At 33.8% G+C, this 12,680-nt stretch overlaps 1 protein-coding gene across 1 annotated transcript in view; it reads right to left on the bottom strand.

Moving 5' to 3' along the window:
• The window catches only part of LOC143076406 (G-protein coupled receptor 143-like), a 29,681-nt gene extending 17,075 nt beyond the window's left edge, over nucleotides 1-12,606 (bottom strand). The window contains exons 1-6 of the mRNA XM_076252161.1: nucleotides 12,513-12,606; nucleotides 9,908-10,222; nucleotides 8,993-9,087; nucleotides 6,933-7,021; nucleotides 1,703-1,795; nucleotides 583-692 (exon numbers count right to left, since the gene is read on the bottom strand). Of these exons, the coding sequence (XP_076108276.1) occupies nucleotides 583-692; nucleotides 1,703-1,795; nucleotides 6,933-7,021; nucleotides 8,993-9,087; nucleotides 9,908-10,181 (661 nt within the window). The 5' untranslated portion in view covers nucleotides 10,182-10,222; nucleotides 12,513-12,606. The remainder of the gene's footprint in view (nucleotides 1-582; nucleotides 693-1,702; nucleotides 1,796-6,932; nucleotides 7,022-8,992; nucleotides 9,088-9,907; nucleotides 10,223-12,512) is intronic.
• Nucleotides 12,607-12,680: the final 74 nt, after the last annotated feature.

The following is a 12,680-nucleotide window of genomic DNA, read 5'->3' as shown; positions in this document are numbered from 1 at the left end:
TTAGAAATGGACTTCAAATCAAAAACATCTACAGACAGTGTTTAAATATAACTGAAAGTTTGAACGACAACAATTGTTATCAGTCAATAAAAGAAAAAACCTTTTTAAAGTTTGTCTTTTATATTTCCAAAACAAATTTGCAACTGGTTTTTTTTTACATTTGTGAGGGCCCTCATGGGGTTTTTGATTATGTGATTACTTGGCCGTTTTTTTAATGATTATTTGATTATTAAGCCAAATATTTCATGATTATTTGATTACCTAGGACTGTATTTTTAGTTTATGATTATTTGATTACTAAAGATAAGCAAATATTTAATGATTATGTGATTATATTGGCAAAAAAATGGTGATTATGTGATTACTAGGACCCCCCCATGAGGGGCCTCATTTGTTTGATGTGTTCAAGCTTTGGATTTTTCTGTTTGGTTAAAGACTTTCGGTTTTGAATATTCCTCAGAGTTCGCTATTTTTTATATTTTTATTTCCATCATTGTCTATTTTTTGCACAATGAAAGATAAAAGAGGATTAAACTTTAATTGTGAATTAAATTGAGAAGAAATTAGTCTTTACAAACTTACCTGCTTTGGATGCAAAATAAAACAGGAAGGGATTACAGATCAACACCAGTAAAATAGGAAACAGAAAAATAAAGTATAACATGGCTCTCTCTATCTCAGTCTTCCCATCCCTAAAACATAATAAAAAATTCAAAATTGATCTGTGTTTTGCGGTAATGAACATTTTGTATAAGTTTCTTATATTTGGGTGAGGCAAACTAAAGTGCTATTCACTGTAAGCCAAGGCTCTGTGTTGAAGACCGTACTTTGAACTATAATGGTTATTTTTTATAAACTGTGACTTGGATGGAGAGTTGTCTCATTGGCACTCAAACCACATCTTCGTTTATCTATTAGAGAATGGAAACCAACTTTGGTATGTATGTACAGACAAGGGTAAAACCTAATGCCCCAACCACTACAGCAGAGAAAGAAAACAAATGTGTATGCAGGAAGGACATTTGGTCTACAAAAGTTGCATAAGAAACACTTGAATCAATAAAATTAAATGGTCAAATACCTGAAACTTAACAAAGTATGATTTTAAGATTGACTAACGTTTCTTTGCATAATGTCAAAAACAAACAAACCCACTCCCCTCAAAATTTAAATTTTATCTACTAAGAAATTTGTTTTTATGACATAAAGGATGTTCAATAAATAATGTGTTACATATCATGGTTCAGGTCTGTTAAAGTTACTATTAACTGCTGTATAGCTTTTTGATAAGCTCCCTCAAACTTTAAGATCTTTTAGCATTTTAGTTACTGTAAATTCAGAAATTTTTGCAAGCATTTATTTTTGTGATTTTGTCATTTTAGACTAAATTACGATTTTAATCTAGGGATATTAGGAAAAATCCTGTTTAATTCACACAAAATATTTCAAAATGGGAGTTTAAATAAATGCGATTATAACCCTGTTGCATGTTTTCGCAACAGTAAAATCATCTCAATAATTTTTAAATTTTCAGTACCCTGCCATTAATTATTTCTTTGTTTGCCAAAAGGTCACAAATATGGGATAACAAATCAGATCTACTTTTATGTCTTGGAAAAAACACCAGTCTTATATGGCAAATAAATAAGCGACTAACTTAAACAAACAAGGCAGACTATGATATTAACAATGTAATACTTACTCTTTTATACCATTATGATATAGCAGTAATAATCCTGAACCACATACAATTCCTGGCATGATCCATCCCAGAATATACTTTACAGCTGTAGGTCTATAATAGAGTAAAGGCAATTAGATTTGTTTGAATTGGCTTATGATTACAGAAAAAAAATCATACAGGAGCAATATCTGATGGTTAGAAAAGCTCATGTTTAGATAGCTTGTTTATAATATTTAGCATCAGATCTGTGTTTCTATGCACATGTTTTGGATTTAATTGAATTGGTTAATTTATGATACAGCAAATATTTTATGCAGGAGCAAATAACCTCATATTAGATACTAGCTTGCTTATAATATTTAGCTTCAGATCTGTGTTTCTATGCACATGTTTTGGATTTAATTGAATTTGTTTATATTATGATACAGCAAATATTTCATGCAGGAGCAAATAACCTCATATTAGATACTAGCTTGCTTATAACATTTAGCTTCAGATCTGTGTTTCATCTATAAAGACTCATCAATGGCGCTAAGGACAAAACAGTGAGAAGGCTAAATCAAATAAGCTGTGCCACCTACAGAATTAAAAAAATCGCTGATTTTTGAGCAATTTCAGAGTTTGTAGCAGTTAGTTAAATGATCCATTCCAAAAAAATGTACTTTACTGGTGTAGGTTTATACTAAAAGTAATGTTACTGTTGCTTGATGAAGGCAATATTTCATGCAGAAATAGAAATGAGCTTCATCAATTAGAGTTTGATGTATGGAATTGTTAAACATGTTAAATACACTATTTTGACTTTTATTATCCTTTTAATGGGGATTTATTGGTGTAAACCACCAAATCTTTTTTATTCATACGAGTTAAAAATTTCAGAGGCAAGCAACTGTCATGTAAGTGTCTATGTGATGAATCTGTCTAGTGTGTAGTTTGTGTATAAAACTGTCATGTATGTAGCTATCAGGAAACTGGCATACATGTGCGCATAATTATCTGATGAAACTATCATATATATGTGATGATATGGTGAAACTGTCATGTGTTTGGCTATCTGATGAACTGTCCTGTGTGTGGCCTTCTGATGAACTGTCATGTGTGTGGCGATCTGATGAACTGTCATGTGTGTGGTTATCTCATGAACTGTCATGTGTGTGGCCTTCTGATAAACTGTCATGTGTGTGGCCTTCTGATGAACTGTCATGTGTGTGGCTATCTGATGAACTGTCATGTGTGTGTGTAACTATCTGATGAACTGTTCTGTGTGTGGCTATCTGATGTCAGAACTGTCCTGTGTGTGGCCTTTGATGAACTGTCGTGTGTGTGGCTATCTGATGAACTGTCCTGTGTGTGGCCTTCTGATGAACTGTCATGTGTGTAGCTATCTGATGAACTGTCCTGTGTGTGGCTATCTGATGAACTGTTCTGTGTGTGGCTATCTGATGAACTGTCATGTGTGTAGCTATCTGATGGACTGTCCTGTGTGTGGCTATCTGATGAACTGTCCTGTGTGTGGCCTTCTGATAAACTGTCCTGTGTGTGAACTGTCATGTGTGTAGCTATCTGATGAACTGTCCTGTGTGTGGCCTTCTAATGAACTGTCATGTGTGTGGCTATCTGATGAACTGTCCTGTGTGTGGCCTTCTGATGAGCTGTCATGTGTGTAGCTATCTGATGACCTGTCCTGTGTGTAGCCTTCTGATGAACTGTCTTGTGTGTGGCCTTCTGAAGAACTGTCATGTGTGTAGCTATCTGATGAACAGTCCTGTGTGTAGCTATCTGATGAACTGTCCTGTGTAACTGTCCTGTTTTTGGCTATCTGATGAACTGTCCTGTGTAACCGGACTGTGTGTGGCTATCTGATGAACTGTCCTGTGTAACTGTCATGTGTGTGACTATCAGTTGAACTGTCCTGTGTGTGGCTATCTGATGAACGGTCCTGTGTGTGGCTATCTGATGAAACTATCATTAGTGTGGCTATCTGATGAACTGTCATGTGTGTGGCTATCTGATGAACTGTCCTGTGTGTGTCTATCTGATGAAATGTCCTGTATAACTGTCCTGTGTGTGGCTATCTGATGAAACTATGATCATGTGTGTGGGAAACTTATGTAACTGTCAAGTATCTGGCTATCTGATACAACTATCATGTACAGGCTATCTGATACAATTGTCATGTATGTTGCTATCAGATACAACTGTCATGTATGTGGCTATCTGATACAACTGTCATGTATGTGGCTATCTGATACAACTGTCATGTATGTGCTTATTTGATACAATTGGCATGTATGTGACAATCTGATACAATTGTCATGTATGTGGCTATCTGATACAATTGTCATGTATGTGGCTATCTGATACAATTGTCATGTACATATGTATGTTGCTATCCCATACAATTGTCATGTACATAGGTATGTGGCTATATGATACACAGGGATCTCAATGGCCTGTTTAACGATGGCGCCCAGCCATCGTTCAAATGTCTTGCGCTATCGTCAAATGACTCACTCCTTCGTTCAATTTTCTTCCGCCATCGTTCAAACCTTTGATCCTTTTTATAGCCTGATGCCATTTTTTAGCAATTATAATCAAATGCATGTAATTGCATAACCCTCAGGCTTTTTTTATAGTATAATCTAAAACAGTTCTAACGCCCAAGGAATATCCGGATTAAGATTGCTAATCACTTGTACCTGAGCTTGTACAGGTAAATCAACAAACGAAGCAGGAGAATATTTTCTGAAGATAGACGATTCATTTGTCGAATTATTTAACTAAGTTTTCCCAAATGCTTATGATAATTCAGATTAAATAAATAAATTAATAATCCAGTTAAAAAGTTTAACAAGTAGAACACTTGCTTTTATTTTGACTTACGCAATCAGCATCCCCCTTTTTAAGAAATACAAAATAAGACGTAAAACAGTAATTATTATTTCATCCCAAATAACTCAAGTACTGCTATATTGTAACGATAATATAGAATTACTTTAAAAGTTAAAAAGTAAAAACTTTTAATATTTCCTGTAAAGAAATATCGTATCTTAACTCTGAATTCATTTCGTAGTTTACAATCAAATTGATACATCCGCGTTTCCGTTTTCAATTCGGACTCGAAAGATGCATGTTCCATAGCATAGATTTGCTAGATAAAGTCATTAAAAACCTTTTCATTTGACAACGTTTGCTTTACAAATCTATTTAACCTTTTACAAAACCTGTACGACTCGTTTTGTCGTTGCTGCAAACCAGCCATACCAGTAATAGGTTCATGACTTCTGACAGTGTCCGTGAAAAATAAGCTCCACATGATTTTCAACCCCCATAACAATTACCAAAAAAAGCAAGAAAACATCATGGGGACCTCCATGATAGCTATTGGTCATTCTCGACTAAGGGGAAAGGGGAAGGGAGGGGGCATGAGGGCTTGCCTTTGAAGGGTTACAAATGGCAATTATTGAAAATACATGTATATATACTTCTATATAGTATTTATAATGAAAATTCAAATAAATATAATTTAAATAAGCAATTAATTAGCATGTTCACCCATCCTTATGTGGAGGGATGAAATACTTTCGATCGTAGATACAGTTTATGATGGTGAAAGTTCCTCAATCGTTCAATTTTCATCCATGGAGATCCCTGATACAACTGTCATGTATTTGGCTATCTAATACAATTGTCTTGTATGTGGCTATCTGACAGCAGTGCTCTCCTTTTTTCACTAAGGTAAGGTGGGTGTTTTAAAAAAAACACTTGCAACCGGGTGATTTTTTTTAATATTTTCAACCGGTTTCATTTTTTTTTTACTGTGGGTTGGGGTCACAAATAGAAGGATAAGTATTGTATTCATATTTAATGGAATTGAACCATTCTTCTGCTATCACTGCTAGCCTTTCATTAAATGATTTGACAAATTAGTTTTGTGCATCTCGAATAGCAGATCATAATGGCTTTTGCAGGACTCCCTCCTGCGAATGCATGGCCTGTCGAACCAAGTTTCTGTCCTGTTCCTCGCTTTAGTGCTGTATTTTTGGCACACAGAACAGTAATATCCTTCTGTGATGATTAGCCATTTAAAGTCCTGTTCATATTTATCACCACCCCTCAAATGAGGGGGGAACCTCTCAATGTAATGACTATCCCTTTTATGAGGGGTACATTTAAAGAGAAACAAATGAGCACATATTTGTTTCTGGCCTTTTTATCATTATGGACATTAATAATAATGGGACACTCTTTTAGAAAAGTTGTACCAAATAAAACGATTTTCCCCCTTTTAAGGGGGCTCCTGGGTATAAATCAAATTTTTTTTCTAATATAGGATTTTGCTATATATTTTTTTATAAATGAACTTTATCATATACTTAAAAGAAAAATGAAATAAAAAAATGGGGTCACCGTTCATTTAAGCTCACAATCTGCTTCCGGAAAAAGCATACATTTTTGTTAATTACTGTCCTTTTTTTCTGTTGAGCTAATAGAAGAAATAGATGTAATATCGAAATAAAAAAATAACCTAATTACAGAAATCGCTTAAATTTTACAAGTATTTAGTTGATGTACAGCCTATTTGAATATCCCTCATTTGGGGATTGTTTCAATTCAACTATCTGTTTTAGTTGACTTATGTGGCTTAGAATTTTCCTTATCACCATTGTCATCTGCCTTTCCATTCCCCCGATTAATAAAAGAAAACATTTAAATTTGACGATCCACCATTCTTGTCAATGAAAACAAATCTGCGAGGCGCGATTAGTATTTAAAATTTAACGGTGCGGAACCGAAAAAAATCCAGAATTTGAAAAAAAAAAAAAAAAGACCACCTCCTAAAATGGAAAGGTGGTCGCCTTTGAAAAGAAGGTGGTCGGCACACCCGGCTTAAATGCCGAATGGAAAACACTGTCAGACATAATTGTCATCTATGTGGCTATCTGATACAACTGTAATGTATGTCGCTATCTGATACAACTGTCATGTATGTGGCTATCTGATACAACTGTCATGTATGTGGCTATCTGATACAATTGTCATGTATGTGGCTATCTGATACAATTGTCATCTATGTGGCTATCTGATACAACTGTCATGTATGTGGCTATCTGATACAATTGTCATCTATGTGGCTATCAGATACAATTGTCATGTATGTTGCTATCTGATACAATTGTCATGTATGTGGCTATCTGATAAAACTTTTATGCATGTATCTATCATATGTTAATCTAAAGATACTTACAGCTCTTTGTTGTTAGCCACCATTAAAGCTTCTATAGCATACAGAATTATCCAAAAGTAGGAACTTTGAAAGAAGTATTCAATCAATACCTGAAATGATAATACTAGGTGAATAAAAGGAAATCTCAGCTTCTCAGTTAGTTTCAAATGATATACAAACACACTGACTGACACATGATGCACACATTGAGATATTACCATGATTACATCTGATTGGTTAATTACATATGTAAGAAAATAACAAGTTCAGTTTCTGAAATTGAATATTACATGTAGATTACACCACTTATTGCGGACCTGTTTTTGTATTGTTATGAGTTACAATTTATGACTAAAATTAGCAAAGACCCATCAAAACAACATTTGATACAAAAATTTAACAATACTTTTAGATATTTGGATGATATATTGGCTCTAAATAATGACGACTTCAGTATGTATACTAAAGAAATTTATCCTGTAGAACTTACTTTAAATAAAGCTAATGATAACAATGACCACTGCCCTTTCCTCGATCTTGATATCTATATCATAAACAGGAAGCTTAATACAAAAATTTATGATAAAAGAGATGATTTTTCATTTCCTATTGTTAATTATCCATTTTTAGATGGTGACGTTCCCTTGTCACCATCTTATGGTGTTTATATATCTCAACTTGTACGATTCGCTCGTGTATGTAACAATGTATTAGATTTTAGCGAGAGAAATTTATGTATTACTGAAAAATTATTACACCAGGGTTTTCGATATCACAAACTGGTCAAAACATTTACTAAATTTTATCATCGGTATAAGGAAATAATTCGTAAATATAACTCAACATGCAGACATCTTATACGTTCAGGTATTTCACATCCAAAATTTTATGGAAATATTCTTTATAAAGCACAAAAATGTCAGTATTCTCCTCAGAAACTAACAAAACCTTTAAATAGACTTATTAAAAGGGGATATAGTTACGATACTGTTGTCAGGTCATTAAAGATTGCATATTTTGGCTTTAACATTGATTCACTGATAGGGTCTTTGCATCGGAACTAAACACATTTATTTCTAAAAAAACAGTTGTTGGCATGACACGGGTTATGTTCTTCTCATATATTTTATGATAGTATGATACTAAACCCCTAACGGGAGGGATTGTACCTGATATTCATTATGAAGACATAATCTTTCAATCAGTTTAATTGAGGTCTGGAGCTGGCATGTCAGTTAACTGCTAGTAGTCTGTTGTTATTTATGTATTATTGTCATTTTATTTATTTTCTTTTGTTACATCTTTTGACATCAGACTCGGACTTCTCTTGAACTGAATTTTAATGTGCGTATTGTTATTCTTTTACTTTTTTACATTGGCTAGAGGTATAGGGGGAGGGTTGAGATCTCATAAACATGTTTAACCCCGCCGCAATTTTGCGCCTGTCCCAAGTCAGGAGCCTCTGGCCTTTGTTAGTCTTGTATGATTTTAATTTTTAGTTTCTTGTGTATAATTCGAAGTTTAGTATGACGTCCATTATCACTGTACTATTATGCATATTTTAGGGGCCAGCTGAAGGACACCTACGGGTGCGGGAATTCTCGCTACATTGAAGACCCATTGGTTGCCTTCGGCTGTTGTTTGCTCTATGGTCGGGTGGTTGTCGCTTTGACATATTCACCATTTCCTTTCTCAATTTTATTAGAATTAGAAAATTACTGTGTAACAATTGACCTTAGAAGGAGTGGTCAGAAATGGTTGATCTGTTGATTTGGGGTTATAATTAAATTCCAGGTAAGCAGTAATCATGGTAATTAAGGCAACTTTTTTTTTAATTTGTATAGACAGAAAATTAATACTTCTTATAAAAATGCAGATCATACATGTTATATGATCTTTCAAATTGATGAGCTAAAAAAACGTGTTTAGAGGTTTTTATGTGTTGCTTTTAAAAAAGTGCTATATTATACTATTACCCCTTTTATTCATACATGTATATGAAACAATTTTAAGCAAAACTCTTTTGAAAGAAATCCTGAAAAGAAAGATAATTAGCGTCAACAAATTGATGGAGTACTTACATTAATTACAACACAAAATATATGTTCACCATTTTCAACCTCACTTGGACCAGGGAAATTTTCATCCATCTGCACTGCAGATCTTACTAAAATTCCTGAAACAGATTATATTGATGACATTATACATGTTACTTAGGAACCAAGATCAAAATTCAAATATCTATTTTTCACTTTATTTATAGGCATGGCTACAGTATGCGCAGAGAGGGGATAATTACGAACTATTTCCACCAATTTCGTAGTGTAGCAGTGTCACACTGCAAATCACGAATTATACTCCCAATTTCCCCAAAAAATTATCTCCCAAACAGGGAAAAACAAGTAACAGATTATCTACTTACTTTCAACTACATTGTACATGAAGAAGTGTTCCCCAGGGCATTTCAGCATCATGGTAATGTAATGCTATATTTTCTGAATGTGATGCTATCTGAATGGATTTTCTTATAGATTGTGTTATGATTGTGATGCTTAAATATTTAGAAACAAGATTGCATTTCAAATTTCCTTGTTTACCAGGATGATATATGAAATATTGTGATGTTATTTAACTACATCAATGACATCCTAGCTAAGAAACTTTCTCTAGTGTTCAGAATCATGGATAAGCATGATAATCTGAAGGTATGTACATCTAAAAAATACACAAAAATCAAACATACATGTACAGATGTATCTAGATTCTCCCCAGGGCCCTTTAGCATCATGGTAATGTAATACTATATATCTTGAATGTGATGCTGGTATCTGATTTGTTTTTTTTATAGATTATGTAACAATGTTATGGATGTGATGTTATGAATTTAAAGCAACAAAAAAATGAGCAACAAGATGGTATTTCAAATTTCCCTGTTTACCAACCATGATGCTAAATGAAATATCTTGGAAGAACACTGTTCATCATCTTCCTCTTACCTAAAGTGCCAAGAAAACTTGTAATCACAACAGCTCTTATTATTGCATTTAAATTTGGTCCAACAAGAATACGTCCAGGATTTCTCCACCATTCAGATCCTCTCACATCTCTAGGTAACAAGAGATAGATAACAACCAGCAAACTTATCATACAGAATGTCATAGCAACAATTGTGACAACTCTCTCCACCAATACTCTTCCCTCATGATGGTGATCGTGATTTGTTATATTATTGTAAACAGCACAGGTATGGAAGAATGCGGCTGATGCCATGGTTACTGTTGTTGTTAGAGATTATCTTCCTCCATTGTGTTCTGTTAAATAAAACATAATAAAGGGAATATTCGTTATTCTAATGCAACATTGTTTGTAACATCAAGGATTTGTATAGCAGCACTTACTATACAAATCCCTGGTAACGTTCATTTTGATTGGATAATGTCACTAATTTTCATGGAATCAATTCACAATTCATGCTATGAAAACATAAACAGAAGATTTTAAATGTATCATTTAACATTGTTTTTTATCAGTTTTAATAGAATGGAGATAACAATAATTACATTAGATGTATGTTTCATTATAATACTTTATTCTGATCGGCTAACTGCACATCACATGTTATTCCGTAGGCAGTTGCATTGCTCAATACAACTTTTTATTCATGATAACACGTGGTCCAACAATAAAGTGCACAGGTGAATTAAATAAAAAAATATATAAAATTCGTGTTTTCATGATCATGGCTAAAAAATGTAATTATAAGTATTGAATGCTTCTTTTTGTAACTTTATAGGGTTGTAAAAGTGTTGACCGTGCGCACATTTTAAGAATGAAGCGCTTTTGCGCTTCATACAAAATGTACTTTGGTCAACGCTTTTACACTCCAATAAATTTACAAAAAGAAGTATTCAATTCTTAAATATTGTATTTTCAGCTCTGACAGCTCCAATTGATGACGTTTGACAAATGCTGGAGCTTAAATACATAGTCTGAGATTACTCTGACGTCCAATGGCTGTTTTGCCAGACAAGCTGGGGCCGTGGGACATCAGAGCTTGTCCCGTATCAAAAAGTGGATATTTGCCAGTCCAAAATAGATGCGCTGCTTCGTTGCTTCTGATGCCAACCGACGGCCTTGGAATTATCAATTTGTTCATTTTTCATTTATCTCTTCATTTACATGTATGTAAGTTTCGCCCACCTGCCACTCTTTATTTTCTCATATTTAGACAGTTTTCACAGTGACCCACCGATTCTGGCATTTTGACTTTCATTTTGAACATATATTGAAAGAATGTCATGTGATCACAAGAAAAAAGTATAAAGGCACAATGGACTATGGGAAATGATGTATGAATATGACCCTAGGTCTAAATATGAGAAAATAAAGTGTGGACATCAGCATGATCAGAGCTCGTCCCATATCAAAAAGTGGATATTTGCCCGTCCAAAATAGGGCAGGTAGGTGAAACTTACATAAATGAAGAGATAAATGAAAAATTAAAAAAAATGATACCCGATTTATATAATTCCAAGGCCGTCAGTTGGCATCAGAAGCAACAAAGCAGCGCATCTATTTTGGACGGCAAATATCCACTTTTGATATGGGACGAGCTCTAATGTCCCATGGCCCCAACTTGTCTGGCAAAACAGCCGTTGGACGCCAGAGTAATCTCGGACTATTCAATACAATACAGTTATCTCCTAAGTGACTGTGTTGTCCAAATGAGAATTGTATGTTCTATCTAGCTTGATGCTACCTGCTACCAAGGGTGATCTCTTCCTCTACAAAGTTGGAAATAGCAGATGTGTCCCAGGTACAACAATGAGGTAAAGAATATTTTTTTTGGAACATGTACAAAAATTTGTCAAGTTTATCAAATTTACAAGGTGTAATTACATGAATTAGAAGGATGAATCTGAATCACTAGATGTTTATTGTCCAGGCCAATCAAGGACAATCAATACAATACAAAACAATTGCTACCTGAGAGGGAGCATCTCAAAGTTGTAAACTTTGTTTATTTTTACATCTTCTGCACAAACGAAAAAAGAACAATTGAAATCCAATATAGATTTTATTTTTCTGAAATGCAAAATGCATTCAACTGTTACATATCTAGTGGTTCCACTAAAGTCAAAATATAGGACACTACATCACGTACATAATATCTAAACATGCTAAATTTTTAATATTTAATTTAAACAAATTAAGTCATCTCGCAAGCCTCCAGATTTTTTTGAAAATTTAGTGTTCAACCCAAAAACAAGTTTGGCCACAACTGGCACAATGTAAAAATTTCAGTTTATTTACAATTTCCACAGTGTGTATATGTCAAGTATGTTTAAATGAAGATATGTTCCCATAGTTTAGGACTTAATTCATTTTAGGTTGAAAAATACAGGCAAAGTTTAGATGTTTATGAGGTGTCCTATAGTTTGACTTTAGTGGAACCTTAAGACCAGGAAAATGTGCAGGATCTATAATTTACAACTTCCGTGTGACCCATGTTTAACTAGAATTTTGATTATTTTCCCCATTAAAAATCATTTCTCTGTTATGAAACTAATATGTTATCATATATATTAATGGATGTCAAACCTTCCTTTCAATTAATTAAATACTGTTTACTGTCTGGTATTTTTGTTTTGGCATGTGATAATGTTGACTGGTTCCTTGTTTTGTAACAATTAGGAGATTCAGTAGAAACTCTCTAAAAGAAATAATACATATCCGTGCTCATACCAATTTTCAATTGGCCTTTTAAAA

The sequence above is a fragment of the Mytilus galloprovincialis genome, chromosome 5 (genome assembly GCF_965363235.1).
Source record: "Mytilus galloprovincialis chromosome 5, xbMytGall1.hap1.1, whole genome shotgun sequence".
NCBI lineage: Eukaryota > Metazoa > Mollusca > Bivalvia > Mytilida > Mytilidae > Mytilus > Mytilus galloprovincialis.
Note: the sequence above shows the minus strand (reverse complement) of the source record. Positions and strands in the feature narration are given on the sequence as shown.